Genomic DNA, 22,065 nt, shown 5'->3' on the forward strand with positions numbered 1-22,065 from the left:
TGTGATAATAAATCTAGAAAGATTTTATTTCCTGTAGGATCTCATGAGAAAGTACTTTGAAGTAGATCATCTTGTCTCTTGAGGTATAGTTACCATCATGCAGTACTACAAAATTATAATGCAGTTCAGATTTTTACATGAACTGGTTAAGTTTAAAATATTTTTCAGACCATTAAAAAAAAGGTCACCTTTCTCTCCGTTAGCCAATAGAACAAGCATCGTGGGATAGAAGAAATCTAATTTGATGAGACAAAGGGAATATATTTTCTACTAATTTTTTTCTTATTAACTTTATTGAGGTAACATTGGTTAATAATATTACATAAATTTCAGGTGTACAACATTATAATTCAATATCTATATAATACAATATTACATGCTCACCACCCAAAGTCTAGTTTCCTTCCATTACCATATATTTGTTCCCCTTTACCCAATTCACCCTTCCCCCACCTTTTCCCCTTTCATAACCACCATTCTGTTATCTGCAAGTTTTATTTTTTATATTTAGGATAACATACATGAAATCTCTGTGTCTTTATTTGGTTTAACTAGATCTGCTGCCAGCGTATGGGATGCCTTTTTGCCAAATAGAACAAAAGGCTCCCACTGGCAAATTCTAACATCAGGGTCTGGATTTCCTACTCCCTACCCTTCCCCCCATGACCCTCAGCCCACTCTCCTGTCTCATCTCAGGGAACGCTTATGCAGTGCGCATTCTGCACAAAAGCTTGTGGAGGCCATGAAAATGATCTGGACATAAGAAGGAATTAGGCAATTTCAGAAATAGCCAGTTAAATAGCTTCATGTTTCACATCAATTTTTTTAAACTATTAGAACTTTACACAGTGCTTCTTAAACTTTACCATGTATTAAAATCACCCAGGAGCGTCTCGAAAATAGAGATGTCTGGACCTCACAACCTCAAATTCTGATATAGATAACCAAGGGCTGAAACCCAGGAAGCTGCATTTCAACAAACACCAGAAGTGATGTGAATTTGAGACAAGCTAGCTGAGCGGTAGATAGTACAGGTTTAATAATCATACAGATATGGTTATTCATTATTTGTGTCATTATTTTAAGGATGTGTAATCTTGGGCAAACTAATCTTTCTTTGCCTTAGTTTCCTTGGTTGTAAAATGAAAAAAATTCTTTCAGCACAGTCTCATTTTAAGGATCAGGTGAGATTAAATGACCTACCATAGCACCTGGAGGGTAGTAAATGCTGTTATTATCACAATGTTCTTTCAAAGCTGGACTCAGGGTAGGACCAACCCTTAGGAAGATATTTCTAAGGGTACCCACAGCTCTTTTGTTTATGATATTTGTAACCACCCCCACACCAGGAGTAAAAAGTGTTTTCCATTAGTGTTTCTACATACCCCAAAAGAGAGCCCTTGCTTACTTTTTTGAAGTCCTTGGATACAGAGTAATCATCTTTGTTTTGCTTATTGCTTACGTCCTCATCACTATCCTGATGTTACTACATCATATTCAGATCTCATCAGGCCATTAATCCAGTTTGCCAAATGCTAAAAAGAGTGATTTTTTTTTTAAAGTTCCCTTTCAGTCCCACCATCATGGAATTTTGAAAAACTGAATTCTAAGCCAACACCCCTTTGCAAATAACTTTTGCTAACCCATCCGAAAGCTGCCTAATGAAATTGGAGGAAACTGAGGCAGGGGAGCGCCTTCAATTAAGGCACTAAAGGCCCAGTTTGAATTAGACATACTTTGATTCTGTGGGGAGAATCAGTTTAGAGATAACCTCAATAAATCCTATAAGTGAATGATGAACTTAAGCATTCTAGTGCAGAGAAATAAGTTTTTTTCTGCGGGGAGATAAAACTGTTCTCCCTGTACGCATCTGAGGTCCATTGGATGAAGCACGGTAAATTAGACCAACAAAGATATATTAACAAGAGAAAAACAGAGGAGTTTATTAACATGTGCATCATCCACACTGTGGCAGTACTCAGTGATGAGCAACTCAAAGAAATAGTTAGAACTTGGGCTTATATACCATCTTTTTTTAAAGAGCAATAAATTTTAGAGACGTGACAAGACAAAGGAAAGAGACTTTAAGTTTCTAGGACAGCATACTGTAGGAAAATAAATATATGGGGAACTAATGGAAGGTAAAAGCTAGTTAGTAAGGTTTGTTATATAGATTTCTCTGGTGCCACCTCTGGGCCGATAAGCATCTAGGGTTATCCCCAGTGATGAACTTCCTTTCTGGAAGAGAAAGGAAGGGAAACACCTTACAAATTTATGTGCTACTTTTAGGCAAATAGGGAAAGGGTGAAGAGCTTTTCTTTCATCTGTTTCTTTTCAATGCCTTCAGCTAAAAATAGTCCTTATGCCAAAGTTGCATGTTCTGCCACCCTTCATTCCCATTGAATGAAACTGGGGTATCTTAGAACTGTGTGAAATGGAAGCAGACATTAATTATTTTTAAAGAAATGGGAACATTTTTATATAATATTTTTACCTCAGAGAAGGCTTTTGAAATGGTTGCAAATTCAACATAGCTAACTCAAGTGAAAGATGTTTTGTCATTTGAAACATTAAAATAAAGTTCTGCCTCAAGGGCTCTTGATACAGGGTGGAATGCCAAGAAGCTTCTAAAAAAACCAAATATCTGGGTCCAGCATTTTTCAGTTATTTTCTCTCCTTCTCTCCTTTTACCCACATTCTTTTTTAGTAAATGGTCTTCAAATTGTGTTTCAGAAAAAAAGATGTAATGTTTCTAATCACCTTCATCTGTGGCTAATTTTCTAGCTCAGTTGTATAGTATTGTGGTAAAGGATTCAACATCAACAATAGTGACTAGAGGAAGAATAGAAAACATTATACTTACTGAAGCATTTCGCTAGGAATTTAAATGCAAAATCACATTACTTATAGTGTTAAAGATATAAAATAGTGTAAAATAGTGTTAAAAATATAAGTATGTTCCCCACTCACCTACCGCTGCCTTTTTTGTTGTTATTGTTGAACCATTTTAACCACTTATAAGAGTACAGTTCTGTGGTAGTGAGTATATTCACACTGAGCACTCTCATTCTTTTGACGAAGAGTCTAGTTTGTCTTTGTACCAGTAAATTCTGGAAAAGCAGAACAGTTCATGACAGAAGGAGAAGAGAGGTGAAGGGAAAGGAAGGTAAGAAGGAAAGTAGGTAGAAGTGAAGGTAGGAAGGAAGAGAGGGAAGAAGGTCATCCCGAAGCAGCTTTTACCTTCCCTTGCACATTGGGGTTGAGGTATCTGACAGCCGTGAGTTCTCGTAGCTGGGAAACGAATCGTGGCAGTGCTGGGGGTTGGGATTTCAAAGACTGTAAAATATGACTACAGCTCTATTATGTCCTGATTATTTTTGGACCTAGGCCTCTACTTTCTTACACTGTTTGCATGGATAACAAGGCTGCAGCAGTGACAGTTTCTCCTTCATCAGTAGCAAGCAGTTATTTAGCAACACCTATGTGTAGAATAACAGGCAATGACAAAGTCAAGGTCCTTACAGGAAACAAGGATATGTATATTAATGTATATCCCAGATTAATGATAGCACAATCTTGTTGCTATAGGAATTCAGGAAAAGGAATAACTTCTGGAAGCTGGAATGATTTTTGCTTGTTAGAATGACTCTGCATTCACTTAGTACACATTTTTATTGAAATAACATGAAATAAAATATCAATAAAAATCACACTTCATGTGCAAAGTTTGAAATCATGTTGTGCACAAAAAAGGGACGAGGATTGTGTAATTTCAAAGCCAATCTGCAACAACTTCTTGTTAATGCCTTGTGATGGCTGCATTACAGGTAGAAGAGCCATATACACAACATTCTTTGTCATTCTTCTGGGAATATAGGTCTCGAATCATGAGAGCTATGATTCGTGAGAGCTCCTCAGGAAGCATCTCTCTGTAAAATGCACTGCCCTGTCCTCTAAAGCTTCTGGTGTTCTTGAAGGCAATTGAACTAATTTTCTTTTCTGGAGGCAGCACTGCTGCTCTAGTATAACAGAACAAACCTTCCAGTGGATGAAATGGAAATATCTTGCAGAATGTAAACCTCTCATATGAGAGCTAGATTCCCAGGATCACTCTCTAATGGCCAAAGATGAGAGATTGTGGCTGTGGAACATAACTCATCTTCATTTCCTGTGAATAAGACTAGTGATGGAATTGAAAATAGAGCCCCTCATTGATAAGATGGAAATATATTGCTAAGACTTGGTAAAATTTATCAAGAAAATGGTTAGTGCTTTAAAATGATGGCTAATCCCACCCAGAACCATGGGAAAATATATTAAATTCATCCATTTATCTGCCCGTTCATTAATAAAAACCTTCACATAGTGAAGCTGAGTCCACCTGAAAGCTACACATAGGTTGTTCTATCTAAATTCAAACAGTGGCTTTAACTGACTTCGTGTGTGTGTGTGTGTGTGTGATTAAGATCATTTGGGCCTCACTTAAGTGCTGAGGTCTAGTTTGGGTTTGTTTGAGAATGCCACTTTAATCAGCAGACATTAAAGGATAAGTGAGAAAATGGAATATGTTAAGCAATTTAGAATGGAGGGAAACAATAGCATAAGAGGTTGCTACACTTTTGGCATTTTGCAACATGTAAATTACATTATAAATAATATGCAATTACTTGATCAAGACCTCAGAACTTTCAGTAATGGGTTTGAAGCACAAAGTACAGTATTTATAGTCAGAGTGAGGTCTTCACTTTTAATTATGCCCTTTGGTCCAGAAAGCAAGCTGGGCTCCAGGTTGTAAAGAGTTTTTGGTGCAATGCCAAGGCAGTTGACCCCTCTTTCCTTCCTATTTTCCACTATCTTGCAGACCAGATGATGTGCTTCTGCATCGCACGCATGATGAGATTGTCCTCCTGCATTGCTTTCTCTGGCCCGTGGTGACATTTGTGGTGGGCGTTCTAATTGTGGTCCTGACCATCTGTGCCAAGAGCCTGGCAGTCAAGGCAGAAGCCATGAAGAAGCGCAAGTTCTCTTAGAGGGGTATAGGCTTGTGGAAAGCAAAGCACAGAAACTGCATCCATCGGCACACATCTCCCTGCAGAGCCTGTTTCCGACGCAGGGGATGGAAGGGGTTATGAGAGGTCTCTGAGAGGCCCCTCCCTCAGTGGCAGCAGCAACAGGCACAACCGGAAGACTTAGGACCTCATAGATTGTATTCTGTGTGTTGTAGCAATGGCTAAAGAGTCAAACTCTTGGCTCTGTGGAGTAATAGTTTCAGAAAATCCGATAAGATGTTAATTTTGGGGGAAAGTAACAATGTATAATTGTACAGTGTAGTATATAAATCATTATGATTTATGGTATTTAAAAATATTAAAATAGAGTGGTCTGTGTTCTTTTCTATTTCCTTTTTTATGCTTAGAACACCAGAGTTTAAAAAAAAAAAAACAAGTCTTCTGGGTTTCATTTGATTCTGCTAGACTAAACTTTTACTTGGAGATGAAGATTCCTGCACAAATCTTGACCTCACTGTATCATCCCATTTCTATTAAAGAGTACTTTTTGACCCTTGCTTGAAAAAGGAATACTATGCTGTTAACTCAGTCTCCAGTCACTTCTGTGACTCTTAAACAAAGGATGTTCAAAGGTTGGGAAAACATATCCTCCAGCGCCTGCTTTTGCCTACTCATTATTTTCCACCAGATTATTTCTTAAGAGAGGGAGATGATTCTGAACAAGGCCTATTCTAGCTCTCAGAGCCTCGCGCTCCTTTATTTATCTGTTCATGTTATTTTTGATGGATTTTATCCTTGTGCAATAGAATGTACATGATGTGAAAGATACCTTTCAGCTTAGTTAAATGCTGTTTTCGATTCTTTTTTCTTTTAGGTCAGAAAAAAAATTCAAAATCTGTTCCAGCATTTTGTTTTGATTTTCTCTGTCCTTGCCTTGATGTTACCAGTATTAAAACAAGAATATTGCTGCAGCTGTTCAGTTTGCTTAGACAAACCTGGAGATGCAAACCAGCTCACATCACTGCTGAGCTTTCTGTGCCTTTATCAAAAGTTCACTGAGGAGACCAGACTTCTTTGCATCTGTTCATGAACTCAAATTCCAAATATGAATCACAGGTCTCAGTGAATATAAAACCTACCCTACTTATTTACCAGGTAGAATCAAACATTTGTTTAGACGAAATGTATATTTTTAGTGAAGGAACAACTGACGATATAATTTCATTTTGCTTTCTTCTAATATTCTTTAAACTTGTGTCTTGTAGAATAAAGGCAAATTAGAATTTAAGGACAAGCTCCCCTCAGTTATTTGCTTGAGGTTCTAAGAAAGATACATCTTAGTAGAATGAGGATTTCCTGACTTTTAGTCCACATACACTGTTTTATTAATTTTAGAATACAAGTAATTGAAAGAGCCATAGTTTTCTGTGAGAGGGTGCTGGATGAGTGTGATAATTTTTATCTGAATCACGTGCTACAGGTCACACTGTGGACAAGGCCCTGCACACACTATTTGTGACATCCTTTGCAGCAGCTGTAGTGCCTTGACTTCAAAGTTTTCTGTTGCAGAAAGACATCCTTGTGTCTTAGCAACACAATGAACTGTTCCGAAGCAGAGTCACACGAAGATGAGAATGAGAAAAAAAACATCACCTTTGAATCACATCATGGGAAATGAAGTCTACTTTATCCATTTTATCTTAATCCAATAATCTATGATTAATTGATCACAGAGAGTAGATAAAAATAGGACATGGACATCTGTGTTGGAAAAGGGGAACAATCTGAGTTTTCGTTTATTGATTTGGTTGGTATTCATACATCTATATTAACTAAATGCCTATACTGAGGCCCAAAAAGTATAAATGACTGTATTCTGTAGGTTGATTTTTGGAAAAGAGAAGCAGCACAGTGAATTCATGAGGTGACATGTAGTTTTAGGGTCTTACTTGCTTACAGCCAGTTAAATTTGAGACTTTTTAGTTATCCTTGTCATTAAAGATAAAATCTAAAGGAATAAGGAGAAGACATTTTTAGGATCATAAAAAGTAAAGAAGCTTAACTTCTTAATACTTTAATTATATTTTTTGTATAAGTGTTAGGCACCTCCAAAATATGATCACTCACGTAAGACAGAAGTTTAGTTCTTCCTTAAATAGCTATCCAGAGGTAGTTAAGAAGCCTAGGACAGCGAGGGCAGCTCTGTTTCACAAGGTGATCAAGGGCCCCAGGATTCATTTACCTTGTTCTCTTGTTACCAAGGGTAGTGGTCAAAACTGGTTCAGAGAAGCACATCCACCGTGTGCTTATATAAGAAAAGGACATTGGAAGCAAGCTATTTCCTTTTAAGGAAGTTTCAAGTCATCACTTATGCTCATAGTCCATTCATAGCTATTTACTACATAGCTATACTCACCTTCAAGGAAGTCTGGGACATGTTATGTCCAGCTACATGAACATATGTTGTTCCATGTGTTCTACTAAGACTCCAGGGTAAGGGATCTGTTACAAAAAGGAAAAAGGGGAGAATGAATGCTATAGTGAAAGGAAAGAATGATGTATAGCCATCAATGGCCCATGCCATGATGAAAATCTGAGCAGGGCTGACAAAGATCCCTTGCCTTGGCAGGAAATAAGATCCTTGATTAAACCTTGAATCTGCTATCGGGGAGAAACTCTTCTCCATTTTCTTCTGTGGTCCCTGGTTTGACTTCTAGGAAATTCTTGTTCATCAAGCTCAAAGCCACATCTACAACTTTTGGGAGGCATCACAGCTTTTGCAGACCTCTGCCTGTTGATGCAGATTCGTAGACTTAGATTTCCTTAGAGACTGAACAAACAGGCTTTTCTAGGCCAGGATTATCTGGCCGTGATAAAGAGGCTGACTCCATTTTTGATATTTGACTGCTGACAGCTTTCAAGCCTCTTCATTCCCCTTTCCCCCTAAGCTCCACATCTGGGCAGGCAAGCTGATTAGAAAGCCTGGGTGCCTCCTTCTTTGGCCCATGTGGGAAGATCAAATCACACAACATCTGGCCCGCACACAGGAACACTCACCCCGAACTCACACCCTAAGAACAATAAAAGCCAAGCCAGTCAAGTCTGGGGACTCGCCTTGCTGTTCCCAGAAAGTCTCATTATGTGAATAATAAACCTTTTCATACCCTCTTGATGTGTGTGTGGTTATTAGTATCGACATCCAAATCAAATTTTGGGTTAGGTAGTACCTCTGAGTAAGGAGTGCTCACAACATTGGTGATAAAATTTCATCAAAAACACAATTGATTTCTGCTCTATTTGCTTTCAGTTAGTTCATATGAAAGTAACCACAGCCAAAAGACTATTCTTACAGTTCTTAAGCCAGCATCGTCTTGCTTATTTGTCTCTGTGCTTGGCCCATACCCCCATTCCTCAATGTAACAGCAGCCACTTTGAAGCCTTCTGGAACAATAAGTTTAAGTGGGAATGTAATATCTTTATTTGATCTTGTCTGGTCAGTGATACTTAATGGAGACTCTTTATTTAAAAAGTTACTTTTCAGATGGACCTCGAGATAATCATGCTAAGCAAAATAAGCCAGACAGAAAAAGTTGAAAACGACATGATGTCACTTATATGTGAGATATAAACCTAAAAGCAACAAACAAACTGGACAAACAAATAGAGACTCATGGTCATGGACTATAAATTAGTGGTTACCAGAGAGTAGGGAGGAGGGGGGATGAGGGAGGTAGATGGGATAAAAGGGGTCAAATATGTGGTGACATTAAAGAATTAAAAATAAATAAAAATAAAATAATAAAAAGTTACTTTTCAATAACAGTTGACATACAATATTATATTAGTTTCAGGTGTGTAACATAGTGATTAGACATTTGTATAGTTTATGAAGTGATCACCCTGATAAATTCTAGTACCCATCTGCCATCATACTTAGTTATCACAAGGTTAATAACTATATTCCCTACACTGTACTTCACATCCCCATGACTATTTTAATAACTGCCAATTTTTACCTCTTAATTCCCTCACTCTTTTGACCCATCTCCCCAACTCCTCTCCAATCTGGCGACCACCAATTTGTTCTCTGTCATGTATGAGTCTGTTTCTGTTTCGCTTGTTTTTTGGATTCCACATATAAATGAAATCATGTGGTGTTTGTCTTTCTGTTTGACGTAATTCACTTAGCATAATACCCTCTAGGTCTATCCATGTTGTCATAAATGGTAAGATTTTATTTTTTTATATAGCTGAGTAATTTGAGAAAGACTCTGCGTAATAATCTCCTGCTGTTTGGAGTACAGAAGCAGTTGAGCTACAAGACACAGGTAAAGATCTTATACCAAAGTTATATTATCTACTTGTAAACTAGTTCTTCTTATCTCACTTCAACTATTTTTCATAGTACCTGACCAAAAATCGACAAAAGGCAGTCAATGCACATCATCGCTCTGCTTTCTTCTACCCACTTTCCCTGTTGCTACAGGCCTGCCTTCCAAGTTGCTGCTAGTGACAGTTTTACCTAAAAGTAAGTCAAAGCATAACAAAGTTCTCCAGCTTTCCAGCCTGCAACATCTGTTTCTTCACTGCTGGCTGCCTGGCTACAATGCTAAAGCCACATATATTAGATCTGTGTTATGACAGGGATATAATTTACATTGACTATCTCTAAATGGTCTCATTCGATGATCTCAGATGGCGATTCCCAGATCTGTGATCTCCTGTCCTTATCTGTTCCATGTTCTGGATGTATATTGCAATAGCTCTGGTGCATCCTTAGGCCTCCGACTCAACCTTAGTGATGGGCAGAAAATGCAGTGACAGAATAAGTAATGGGACAAAATATTATCAGACAACATGGACGGGGAACCATTTACCTGGCTCAGATAGTTTGTCTTGAAAAATGATGAAAGATATCAAAGAATTTGACAGCCTTTTCCAATAGCTCAACATTCCTGTCACATGCCCTGCAGTCTGGATGGACTGTGCTCATCTCAGAGCCTGTGCATATGTGGTCCTGTCCTACAGCTTGGCCTCTCTTCTCACCATATGTGTATATCTGTTTTTTCTTATCCATTAGGTCTGAAGTTAAATGTTGACTCTCTCTAGAGGCCTTCCTAACCCATCCTGTATAAATAGCTTTCTCCTGTCACCCTCTTCTACTTTATCCTGCTTTTTCCCTTTGTGCTACTTATTGCTGCTTATATTTATATATTTGTTTGTTTCCTTGTCCATAAACATATCTATTTATCTCTCCTATTAGATGATAATATCCTTGAAGGTAGAACAATGTTGGTGAAACTATTTTTCACGACTAGCACAGTGCTCGACACATTAAAATGCTAAATAAATATTTACTGGACGGATAAATGAATGAATGCTCCCCAGGTCCTCTGTACGCATTGTTTCCCATACCCTTTCCTGTCTTGGGAAATTCTACCTTGCCTTTAAGGCCTGACCTCCTGCCTTCATTCTACCTGCAAAATTAATCACTTCCTCCTCTGTTATTCCATAGCAATTTATCCATACCTCTATTATTTTAAGAATTTAGCATGCGTTATAAAATTTTATCATGTGTTGTATGGCTGTTAATCCACTTATTCTTCCTTATCTCCTCACCTTATGAGACAAGAAACATCTTTTTACACATAATGACAAAAAACATATAATAATAACCCTCCACTCTTATTCAGTGCTTTCTGTACGCATTAAAACTCTTTATTGTATATCCAGGACATAGTTAACCTTGGAAAAAGTATAAAATTAATGAATAAACAAATATATATTGTAATTTTGGCCTTAAAATGAAAATTTATAATAAAGATTGGCTAATGTTTTTGTATTTAAATATCCTATGCTACCCTTTAAATAAGTGAACAGTAGAAAAGTCACTGTATTTGTTTCAAATTATCCCCAAATTTAGCAACTTAAAACAACAAATATATATTATCTCATACAATTTCTGAAAGTCAAAAATTAAGAAGAGGCTTAGCTCTAATTCTAAATTATTCTTGGTGAAATTTGCCTCTTAGAAAGGTAAGTGCATGGGTTAGAGTTACAGTGGAATAAACATCAGAAGCAGGAGTCCAGCAGGATTAAAATGGAAAACTCTTGATAAGAACACACTTGTTCATTTGATAGGCACGTTGGAACACAACATGAGCAAAGCCAATTGTCTGCATTTTTTAATTGGTACGAAGAGTCTTCCTAAAAACGTTCACTTCAGAATAGGCTTTTCAATAACTTTAGATCGCTTTCAAGAGTAGATATGGAAACTTATGTGATTCTTGCTCTTTCCTCACTTTTTGTTAATAATGATGTCAGAAATAGGGGATTTAACACTCAAACAAAGACTAAAATTGGAAATAGCCCCATTGCCAGGTATTTACCACCTCAGGGAAATTTTTGAAAGTATCCTAGAAACCTAAGACTCAAACTCATGTCCTTATAATAAAACCGCTAGAAGTAACAATGGAGGGAAACTATTGATTAAGATGCATGTAGATGTCGTTAACAGAAAAAATATTGGGAAACAATTGTGCTAGTTCGTAAACTGAAGATAGAAAAACAGTCAGTGAATTATAAAGACGCTATAAGGGGAAACCAAGTATCCACTTAACAATGGGTAAGAATGCAGGTTTGTTCAGGACCTCAGGGTAATAAGTAAAATAGCCATTTCTTACTTCTCTGTGATACTAAACCCAAATACTATTTTATTGTAGGGTTATATATTCTAGACTCATACATCTGTGCTATGCTTCCTTTAGTAGTTCTTAGGTTAGATAGAAATAGTTAACCTTGCTGTACTTACCTGAGAAAATCAATAATATGCTTTGACAGTTATTCTTCAGTAATTTAATGAGGTACCCTCTTACTTTTTTTCCACAAGGCCCTGACTAGGACCTGTGGAACTTAAGTTTCCCTGAAATTCTAGTCTTATCCAATATTTGGATGACCTCTTATTAGTTTCTAAAACTGAATGAACTCTCTCAATTTGATCTATCTTCTTAACAGTTTTAACTCAGAAAGAACTTTAGGTTAGAAGAAATGTTATGCTTTTGTCAAAACAAATTATATCATCTAGGACAATATCCCAAGGAGGTAAATCCTTCACTTTGGACAGACTAAAAGTCATTCAGAACCTTCCCGGGCCAGTAATTCAGACAATTAAGGAGTCAATTAAGAGGGCGCCTGGGTCTCATAGCTATTGCAGGCAGTTAGTTCCCAGTCTTTTAAAAATATATTATAAACTCCTCTAGAAAATTCAAAATTAACCTTGTTTGTAGATAGGTTATACCTTAAGACAAAAACAGGAAATTATCAGGCTGGATATGTCAAAACAGATCTCAACTCACTCCTAGAATAATGATCCTTTTACTGGAGCCAAAGTCACCCAGAAGGCTGAATTCATTGTATGCACCAGGACTTCTCAACTAACTATACATAAGAGCATTAATATTAATGGCAAGAGGTGGAGCATGTTTTAGAAATAACTAAGGATCTTAATCTCTGCAGGAAATAAAACAAAAAAAAAAAGTGACCAAAAGATTAAGAAACTCTCAAGTGTTTTAACATTTCTTAAGGAGGTAGAATGCCATACAAAAATGGAATGACAGGAAGGTTAAAGGAAACAACTTACTTGGTCATGAGGACAGTCAACTCCTAAGCATCCTGTTTCCATAATGCCCTGAGGGCCGAACCTTTGGAGAGATTCAAAGAATTTATTACAAAATGCCAGGGATTTATTCTAAAATTAGGGAGTTGGGGGAGACGACAGTTAATCAAGATTTATCTCAAGACCCTCACCTCATTGCTTCATCAGTCTTCAAGTATTGTCTTATGAACTTGGCTCCGTCCCAATAATTTCTGCTCCTTAAAAGAACAGCCTTAAAACACTTGAGTTCAAATCCCCAAATCCTATACTCTTTCCTTTCTTTTTCTTTTTCAGAGACTACCAAGACAATCTCCCTTGCTCTTATGAATTTAATAATCTCAGCTTTGTTTTCCCAACAGCTTTTTCTGGGATCTCCAACAAAATTTATCTTGTTGGAGCCATAAAGCAGTATTTGGTTTCTTTAAAGCTTATTTACTATTATTAACCAGATCATCTAAATCTCTCTTTTTGGAAGTGTGTAAAGACACTTTGAGAAGAGTATTTACTCTTCTGGGGGGCCTTTTAGTTATGGTAACTAGTAAGATAATGTACGGAAAGATAACATATGCAAAACGCTTAATGTTTAACAGAGTTCCTGGCACAATATAAGTATTCAATGACTGTTAGCTATATTATATCCCTGAACTCCCCAATTCCTCCTTACCTGGACCTCCAAGCCATCTGCCAACTCCAGATTAATTGTCTCTGAATTCAGAGTTCCATTTCATGGGTCATCACTGGTTTCCTGTCTGGTGTGATTAGCAGGGACCATCTGCTCCCCCTCTCCTCCCTTTCAAGGTTTTCACTCCATTCCCCTTCAGTCCCACCAAGAAGCTGAATGAAGAATTCGATTATTTACATTTGTCCTCCTTAGCCATCTTAAGGTAACTTTTTCTTGGGGAGGACTGACTGAAGAGAGGGCCTCTGTTCAGTGACATTTGATTTTAACAACAAAAAGTGAAAAATACTTTGCCCCTGATAATTGGGAAGATTTTCTTTCCTGCCACTTTCTCCAAACAAATGAAGAAAAATCACAGTCTCTCCAAAACATTTTGGATGGGGTTGTGACTAAATAAGGGAAACTTAAGTTGTAAGGTGAATGAAATTGGGAGTTTAGAGGAAACCTTGGTGTATCTTTATTGATGGGGTTCCAGAACCATGGACATAAAAGATAATTTAGGAAAGGGAATGTCCAGGAAGGTTTTCCATACTGTCTCATACATCAGAGACCAAGAGACACCAAAAACACTGCAGCAGTATCTGCCTTGGTTCCTAAAATTCTCCTTTCCAAAACAGCATATCTTAAATGCCAACTCCTTGTTATTATAAAATTCAAATCTACTCTGAAATTTAAAGAGGAAACAGATGAAGTATAAATGTGTGAATAAAATCTTCCAAGCCGGGAAAAAAAAAAAAAAAGCTTAAAGCGGGGTGAAGGGGGAACCCTACAGAGATGTTTACTTTGTCTGTTATTATTATTGGCTGAAATGACGAGGCCAATAACTTTATGCTTTGATGAGGCAAGTGGAGTGCAGTATTTGAGTGTGTTTGGGGGTGCGAGGTAGAAAGGTTTACTGATGAGAAGTGTGTTGGTAAATGTTTGACACCCAGCCAGAATGAGAGCGGTGCCCTCATTCATAACATTTGATGATTTCTGTGGTGTAGATCTACCACATTGTTCGATTGTAAGCTATTAGTATGACATCCTTGAACTCGGAGTTGGGAAGAGATGCACAGTAGTACACCATTGTATGGTATTTCAACCATATGGATATAGACAAAAATAACCTCCAGGGCAGAGATAATAGTAAAATGTGGTAAAATAATTAGAAAGTGATAAGTTTTCATTATTTAGTACCTCTGTTTAATATACTTCATGAAATTCTAAGTATATATAATTTACTTTTTAATAATGGCTGTATTTAACAACTGGTTCAGAAAAGTTAACATTTAGCTCTCTTGGGCCAATACCAAAACATCGCTGTGAGAGCTGAGTATGTTTCCTCTATCTCTGCTTTCTTCCTCATGATTTACTAGCAGTTCTTATTGACCTCGTGGATTGTTTCAAACTTGAAGATGAAATCTCTTACCTACCATTTCTAATAAAGGCCTTATCTCTAACAGAGCATGTGGTCCCATTGAATCTGTTTCAGGCAACAATTTATCTCTCTGGGTGGTTAGGATAGGTGAGCAGGATAGGGGTGGTGGCCCGGCGGACTCTCATTCTTCCAAAGGGGCTTTATTACATCTAGGATCTGAGAGCTAGGGCGGGAGAGCAAGAAGAAAGCCTGAGCTATTACTACCACAGCCGAATGTCAGGACTTTTTTGAGATGATCTGTGTAGGGACAGAGCAATGGCACTTTTCTCAGAGAGATGTGGACCCGGCTGCTCCAATAAATTAATGTTCCAATTCAAATGACTCATTTTGTAGGAACATTAAGTTCACAGCCAGTTCGTCAGTGTAAGAAAACTATCACCTCGTTTTTTTAAAACTCAAAAAATATTGGTTAAATTTTATGAGTTACAAAATCCCATTTTGGCAAAAGATGTATTGAAATGCACAAAGGCGATGTTGGAGCCTTACTAGAACTATGTTTAGCTTGGCTGCCGTATTTTTGAGGATGGTTAGGGGACCAGAAACTGTCTTCTGAGAACTGGTTAAAGAAACTATACTTTTTCTAGGGGAGACTAAAGGAGGACATAATACCAACTACAAATATTGAAAAGCTGTCACGTGGAAGAGAGACTAGAACTTGTTTTACAAATTATTATGGTAGATAGAGATAGGGGCTCTGTGCTATAGAGGCTTGACTTCCAGCGTTGGCTTAATCACTTATTAGTTGAATGACCTCGGACAAATTATATAAACTCTCTAAACTTAGATCCTTTATCTGTAAAATAGGATATATTAGTTTCTCATTGCTATTTCAACAAATTGTCATGAATTTATTGGCTTAAAACAACCTGAATTTATCATCTTACAGTTCTGGAGGTCAGACTCCAATATAGGTCTCCCTGGGCTAAAATCAAGATGTCAGCAGGGCAGCATTCCTTCTTGAAGCTCTAGGAAAGAATCCATTTCTTTCCATTTTTCAGCTTCTGGAAGCCACCTGCATTCATTGGGTAATGGCCCTTTTCTTCTATCTCCAAAAACAAAACATTAGACCAAATTCTTCTCGCACTGCTCTCTGGTCCTTTTTCTCCTGCCTTCTTCTTCAGTTTATAAGAACTCTTGTGATTACATTGGGCCCACCCAAATAATCCAGGATAATCTCTTCATCTCAGAGTCGTCTGATTCACAGCTTTAATTCCATGTGTAACCTTGATTCCCTTTAGTCATGTAATCTGACATATTCATAGTCACAGATTTCAAAGATTAGGATATGGTCATGGGGGGGGCCATAATTCTGTCTACTTAATGGAAATAATAATATAATGAATATAAAAGCAATACCTACTTCATAGCATTGCCCTGAGGAAGAATTCTTGGACAAAGTAAGGCCTTAATAAATATTAGCATCTATCATTATTATTATCTTTAATAACAATCTGCATTACTTTGCCAGGCTGCCATAGCAAAGTACCATAAAACTGGGTGGCTTACACAAAGTACCATAAACTGGGTGGCTTACACAAAGTACCATAAACTGGGTGGCTTACAATTTAGAATTTATTGTTCTGGAGGTAGAAGTATAATACCAAGATGTTGGCAGAGTCGGTTCCTTCCGAGGGCTGTGAGGAAGAATCTGTTTCATGCTTCTTTCCTAGCTTTTGGTGGTTTGCCAGCAATCTTTAATGCTCCGTGGCTTGTAGATGCATCACTTTGATTTCTGCCTTCGTGTTCACAAGGTGTTCTCCCTATGAGAATATCTGTGTACAAATTTCCCCTTTTTACAAGGACAGTGGTCTTATTGGATTAGAGGCCCACCCTACTCTAGTATGACCTATTTTAAACTAATTATGTCTGCAGCAACCCTGTTTCCAAATAAGGTCATAGTCTGGAGGACATTATAAATGAACCAATGGATGGAAGACGTAGGCAGAACATATTTACCTCAGCAAAAGGAAGTGCTTTCTATCAGAGATATTTGAATGTGGAATGGGGAGCTGAGTTTCCCAATATTCACCAACCACTTGGTGAAGACAAGGTTGATACAGAGCATATTCAAGCATCCCAATACTGCTTAGAAAAGATCAGCTTTAAAATCCTCTTTTAACCTAGAGAGATTTTTGTATAATCCACTCCAGAAAGCTGCATCACTCTTCAGAGGTTTATGAGTGCTCAGTTCATTTAACCAGCATTTCTAATGTGTACCCCCAGAGGAGCTTGCTCTGTGGGCATCTACTCTGGCTTTTCATTACAGGCTATGATGCCATCACATCCTAGTAAGTCACAAGTTGTAAAAGTGAGCACTTCAAAGCTTTTGTTAATTATAATTCAGGGGAATCAGTTATTGTTTGAATATGCTGTTTTTGGATTGTGCCTAAGTGTATATCTAGGATTCCATGTAGGTGAGAAATCACATGCATTTCCAGGCAAACCCAAAGTAGTGGCAAATACAAAATAAATTCAGATTAGGTAAGGAGAGACTTTATTTGAAAGGATTATTGTAAACGGGGAGGGGAGAGATGACTAATGGGGATAAGGGGACCATTGCGAGGCGAGAATGCTCCAACCTTGCGATCTGTAAGCGTCTCAAAGGTCAGGCAGCAAAGGTCGGTTCTCTTACAGAGAGGAACAAACAGGCTAGAAAAAACTGGGTGTGGGGATGTGGGGGAAGCTGGTGAGGGTGTAATCAGAGAAGTCGATCAGGGGATGTTTTGCCCTGAGCTCAGCCTGTTCCTAGGAAGCTGTTCTGGAGGGGTTATATGCTGGCTCAGCAACTTCAGCCGGTTATTTACTCCACTGGATGCATTTCCTCACTGCAAAGTAGGTGCTAATACAGAGGGGACTTTTGAACCCAGATCTGTCATACTCTGCCCTTCCAGAGAAAAGACCGGTTACAAATGAGAACTAGTCTTTACAAAGTCCTCTTTAAAGCTGACTTCTTGTAAAAAGGTGCAAATTTAAACTCATATCTAAAAAGATATTTGCACACCGATTTTCCTAGCAGCATTATTCACGGTGGCCAGAACATGGAAGCAACTGAAACGTCCTACAATAAATGATTGGCTAAAGAAACTGTGGTACATATATACAATGGAATATTACTTAGCTATAAGAAGAGATGAAATACTGCCATTTGCAACAACATGGATGGACCTCGAGATAATCATGCTAAGTGAAATAAGGCAGAGAGAAAAAGTTGAAAATCACATATCACTTATATGTGGGATATAAACCTAAAAGCAACAACCAAACAGGCAAACAGAGACCCATGAACGTAGACAATAGACTAGTGGTTAACAGAGGGTATGGGGGAAAGGGGTGGGGGGAAGTAGATGGGGTAAAATGGGTCAAATATGTGGTGACAGCAAGAAATCTAACTATAGGAGGTGAACACACAATCTAAATATATATATGCCTTACTGTTAAAATGTACAGCTGAAACTTACCGGATTTCATTAACTAATGTCACCATAAAAAAATAAATCAATTAAAAGAAAATAGACATGTACCACCCCCCAAAAAAATAAAATAAATAAAAACTAAAATAAAAAGGTACGAACTTATTTTCTGAAATATGGATATCTATTCAATTCAATCATCAAAGAATTTAATAAAATAACTTAAATTTTTTTGGTTCATTATTTTTCATAATACCAGAGCATAGTATAAATCTACTGATTTAGAGACTCTGTGGATGAGGCCTGGCAATCTGCGCTTTAATAATATTACAGAACTGAAAGACTTTGTCCACCTGGCCCTAGCAGAGCCAAGCACTAAACACTGAGAATTGTAGTGGGGAAATATTGACTATGTTACTATGAATGGTACCACCCAGAAGAATGGGAAAGTAACTCTCAAAAGCCCAAACCCCCTGATGGCATGCAAATTACAGATTATATGAGGCAAAATCACAAGACATGGTGGGTTAGGAGTTTGGGTCATGCTGGGAGCCGATTGGTCTGAGTTCCAGGCTTCTATGTTCTGGTGCCTTGGGAGTTGCTGGTGTGTGTGTGTGGGTGTGTGTGTGTGTGTGTGTGCACATGGGTGTTTACATATATATGAGAGAGAGAGAGAGAGCATGCTCTAGGATTTAAAGCTAAATTTAATCAAAGTCATAATGACCCTTGGTTTCAATGGTAAGCCCTGCAGGTGATTCTGATACACACTGAAGGTGAAAACCACAGGTAGAGTGCTTGAGCACACCTGCTCTGAGGCTAGATTGGGGATGCATCCTGGCTCTGTCATTTATTGACTGTGACCTCTTTAGTCTGTTTCTCCTTTCACAGTTTTTGAGATGAGGATTGTGTTCTGGGGAGGATTGAGTCAATTAAAATATGTTAGAATAATGAATGGTGCCAGGAACTTTGTCTGTTGGTATTAGATATTACTGTATTATTATTATCATCATATCTAGAATCAATCTCAAATTTGTTTGCTTGGTGCCTTGGGGAACCTGTTAAAGGAGCTCACAGTCTAGTAGGGAAAACAACAAATAATTTCAACATAATATGCCATGGGCAATGAAAAATTTCTCTATACATACAGAAGTAATGACAGGGAGGAGGGGAGTTTGGGGAGACAAGTTAGGGACCTGGTCAGTAGCAGTCTTACATGTTAAGGAAGGTCATTGCCTTTTTTTTTTTTTTTTTTTTAGGCAACTCTTGGTTGACCTTACAGATTGCAAGGACCTTGTCAGTTTACAATCCCTTAGTTTTTATTTTTTATACCTATAGCACCTGGTCTTTCTAGGTGGTCTCCCAACCAAGTACTAACCAGGCCCGACCCTGCTTAGCTTCCGAGATCAGATGGGATCAAGCTTGTTCAGGGTAGCATGGCCGTAGACCGTTTTTTTAAAAAAAAATTTTTAAGTTTATTATATACTTGTATTATTAATACAAGTATATAATAATATAATAAACTTTATTAATATAATAAACTTAATAAACTTAAATAAACTTAAGTTTATTAATATAATAAACTTAAAATTTTTAAGTTTATTATATACTTGTATTAACCAATGTTACCCCAATAAACTTTATTGGGGTAACAATGGTTAATACAAGTATATAATTTTCAGGTGTACATTCTAATTTGACATCTATATGTCTTTTTTTTAAAAGGCTTTTGGTATAGTAAAAACTAAACTTTAAATTTAAAAAAATCTAAATAGGGTTATAAAATTAATTCACAAAATAAAGAATTTATTTAAAACTTTTTTCCTTATAATATATTAGAGGTAGATTGATCCAATAAGGGGCCTGAGCTTAAAGTTATATGAAGAATGTCTTTCTCATTCCTGTCTGCATCTCTGTGACTCTATGTTTATTTGTAGATAAATCAAAGCGCTATATTTACAATGCTTTGTGAGTGTGAGGCCTGGGCTAATGACTAACCTTCCTGCCCTCTCTATGATCGGTCTTGGTTGTCAGAGAAGAGATAAGAACTATTTTAGGGGAGAGAAAAAGGAATATAAAGGGGCAAAAATGTACAAAGCAGGAGTATAAAATCTAGAAACCACAAATGGTTTGAAACAGTAAAGCATTAATTGCAAGGAGAGGAGTAAAGCTGGGGAGGAAGTCACAGGCCAAGTCATGAAAGGCCTTTTATGGCTACTGAGAAGCCTGGGCTGCACCTTGTAGATAATCGGGGGTCACTGGTCAATTTCAGAAGGACCACAGTCAAGTTTGTATTTTAGATAAATCGCTCTGGTGGTAATGTGGAGCGGGTACTAGAGTGCCTGATGGAAGCACAGAGATCATGCAGACTTCTGGGTTTGGCCGTGATGGTGAAACCTGAGCTCAGTCAGGACAGTGATATAGGAAATGGTTGGCTATCTAGAAGGTTAATAGAAACAGCAACACTTTGAGAGACAGATGATAACTTCCTGTTAAGGAGGTGTGGGTGGAAAAAGCAACTGGTCCTTGAGACTTAATAAAGTCACATAACTTTTAAGTGGGTCTTACACTTACTACTCCACCCACAACCCTTGTGCCATATTGCGTGGCAGAGTGCGTGCATAGCTTGGAGTGCTGAAGCCAATGGGGAGCTGCTTGGAGAGGACTGGCCCAGGGAAATTCCGGTGGAGCCAGGAAGACTGCCCATTTCTTGGCCAATGGTCCCTTTGTTAAGCTCTGCTTATCACCATGTTTGAGTACGCCGTCTGCTTCCTGCTGGGCCCCACACTAATGTATGGGTGCTGTTTTCACTCAAGTGGAAGTGATGAGTGAGCATTTCATCACATCCTCCTTGCTCACGGCTGGGGTTTAGGGGACACAATGGCATGGCGCCTTTAAAGTCCTGGCCTCCTGCCCTTTATTTTTTCTCATTTTTCACAGCCTAGGTAATGCTTCTTTTCTTTGTCTTGCTTGCTCTGAACAATGTTGCAGAGCCCTGTTTTTCTTTCTTCTCCTTTCCCCCAATGGCTCAGCAGTTGTTTGGGCCTGACATTTATAGAATGTCTGAGGGTTGGGAGCTGCCTTTTGAAGATTCCTTACTTCTGCCCTACTTGTGGATTCCTCTTTGTAGCTACTTCTCTTTCTTTATGTTTCTTGTTTTGAGTTGACACACCAGTTCTTCATGGGACGATCACCATCCTTTGCCCCAAGAATTTCCTATTACCTTGAGGATTGTTTAGCAGCATGCTCCTGGGACCCAGAAGGAACAGATGGGATTGGATTTAGAGTAGGCAACTGTGTTATCACATGTAGTCTGAAAAGATGTGAAATCCACTATCAGGACTATTGGACAAATGGGACTTTTAGTAAGAGTCTATAGGGTAAGGGGGCAGGAAGTGATTTGAAGCGTATATGTGAGCCTGCAAAACTGAATTGAAATCTGGAAGGCCAAAGTTGAATTTACTTTAAGCTGTAGAGCTTAATCGACCTTTTCTCCAAGCCATGATACACAAGGAAGTGATTAAGAACTCAGGCTCTAGAATTACACTGTCGATGTTCGAAGTAAAGCACTGACATTTGCTAACTATGTGAACTAGAGTAAGATATTCTCTCCATGCCTCAGTTTATTCAGCCGTAGAATGGGAATTCTTATTGTCCTTGCCTTATTTAATTTTGAGAGGTTTAAATGAGATAATGTAGGTAAAGCAGTTTAGGATAGTACCTGGCACACAATCATAACAGTACCTAACATTTATTAAGTGCTTGTTATGTGCTAGAGCCCCAAAATATTACACATTACTATTCCTCTTGGTCAAATCGGGTTTGACAGAGTTTCTTCTGGAAGAGTTAGATTTGACTGATGAGAAGCTACAAAGCAGAGAGCCTCCCCAAACTCC

The 22,065-nt window shown here is 37.9% G+C and overlaps 1 protein-coding gene and 1 pseudogene across 1 annotated transcript in view; one reads left to right on the top strand and one right to left on the bottom strand.

Annotated features, from left to right (window-relative positions):
• KCNMB4 (potassium calcium-activated channel subfamily M regulatory beta subunit 4) overlaps positions 1–8,179 on the top strand; it is a 54,324-nt gene extending 46,145 nt beyond the window's left edge. Inside the window, exon 3 of the mRNA XM_039866008.1 lies at positions 4,862–8,179. Within this exon, the coding sequence (XP_039721942.1) occupies positions 4,862–5,030 (169 nt within the window). The 3' untranslated portion in view covers positions 5,031–8,179. The remainder of the gene's footprint in view (positions 1–4,861) is intronic.
• An 11,319-nt stretch (positions 8,180–19,498) lies between these two features.
• LOC120605178 (uncharacterized) lies at positions 19,499–19,617 on the bottom strand (annotated as a pseudogene).
• Between the last annotated feature and the right edge of the window lie 2,448 nt (positions 19,618–22,065).

Source organism: Pteropus medius, unplaced genomic scaffold (assembly GCF_902729225.1).
Source record: "Pteropus medius unplaced genomic scaffold, Ma_sr-lr_union100, whole genome shotgun sequence".
Lineage (NCBI taxonomy): Eukaryota > Metazoa > Chordata > Mammalia > Chiroptera > Pteropodidae > Pteropus > Pteropus medius.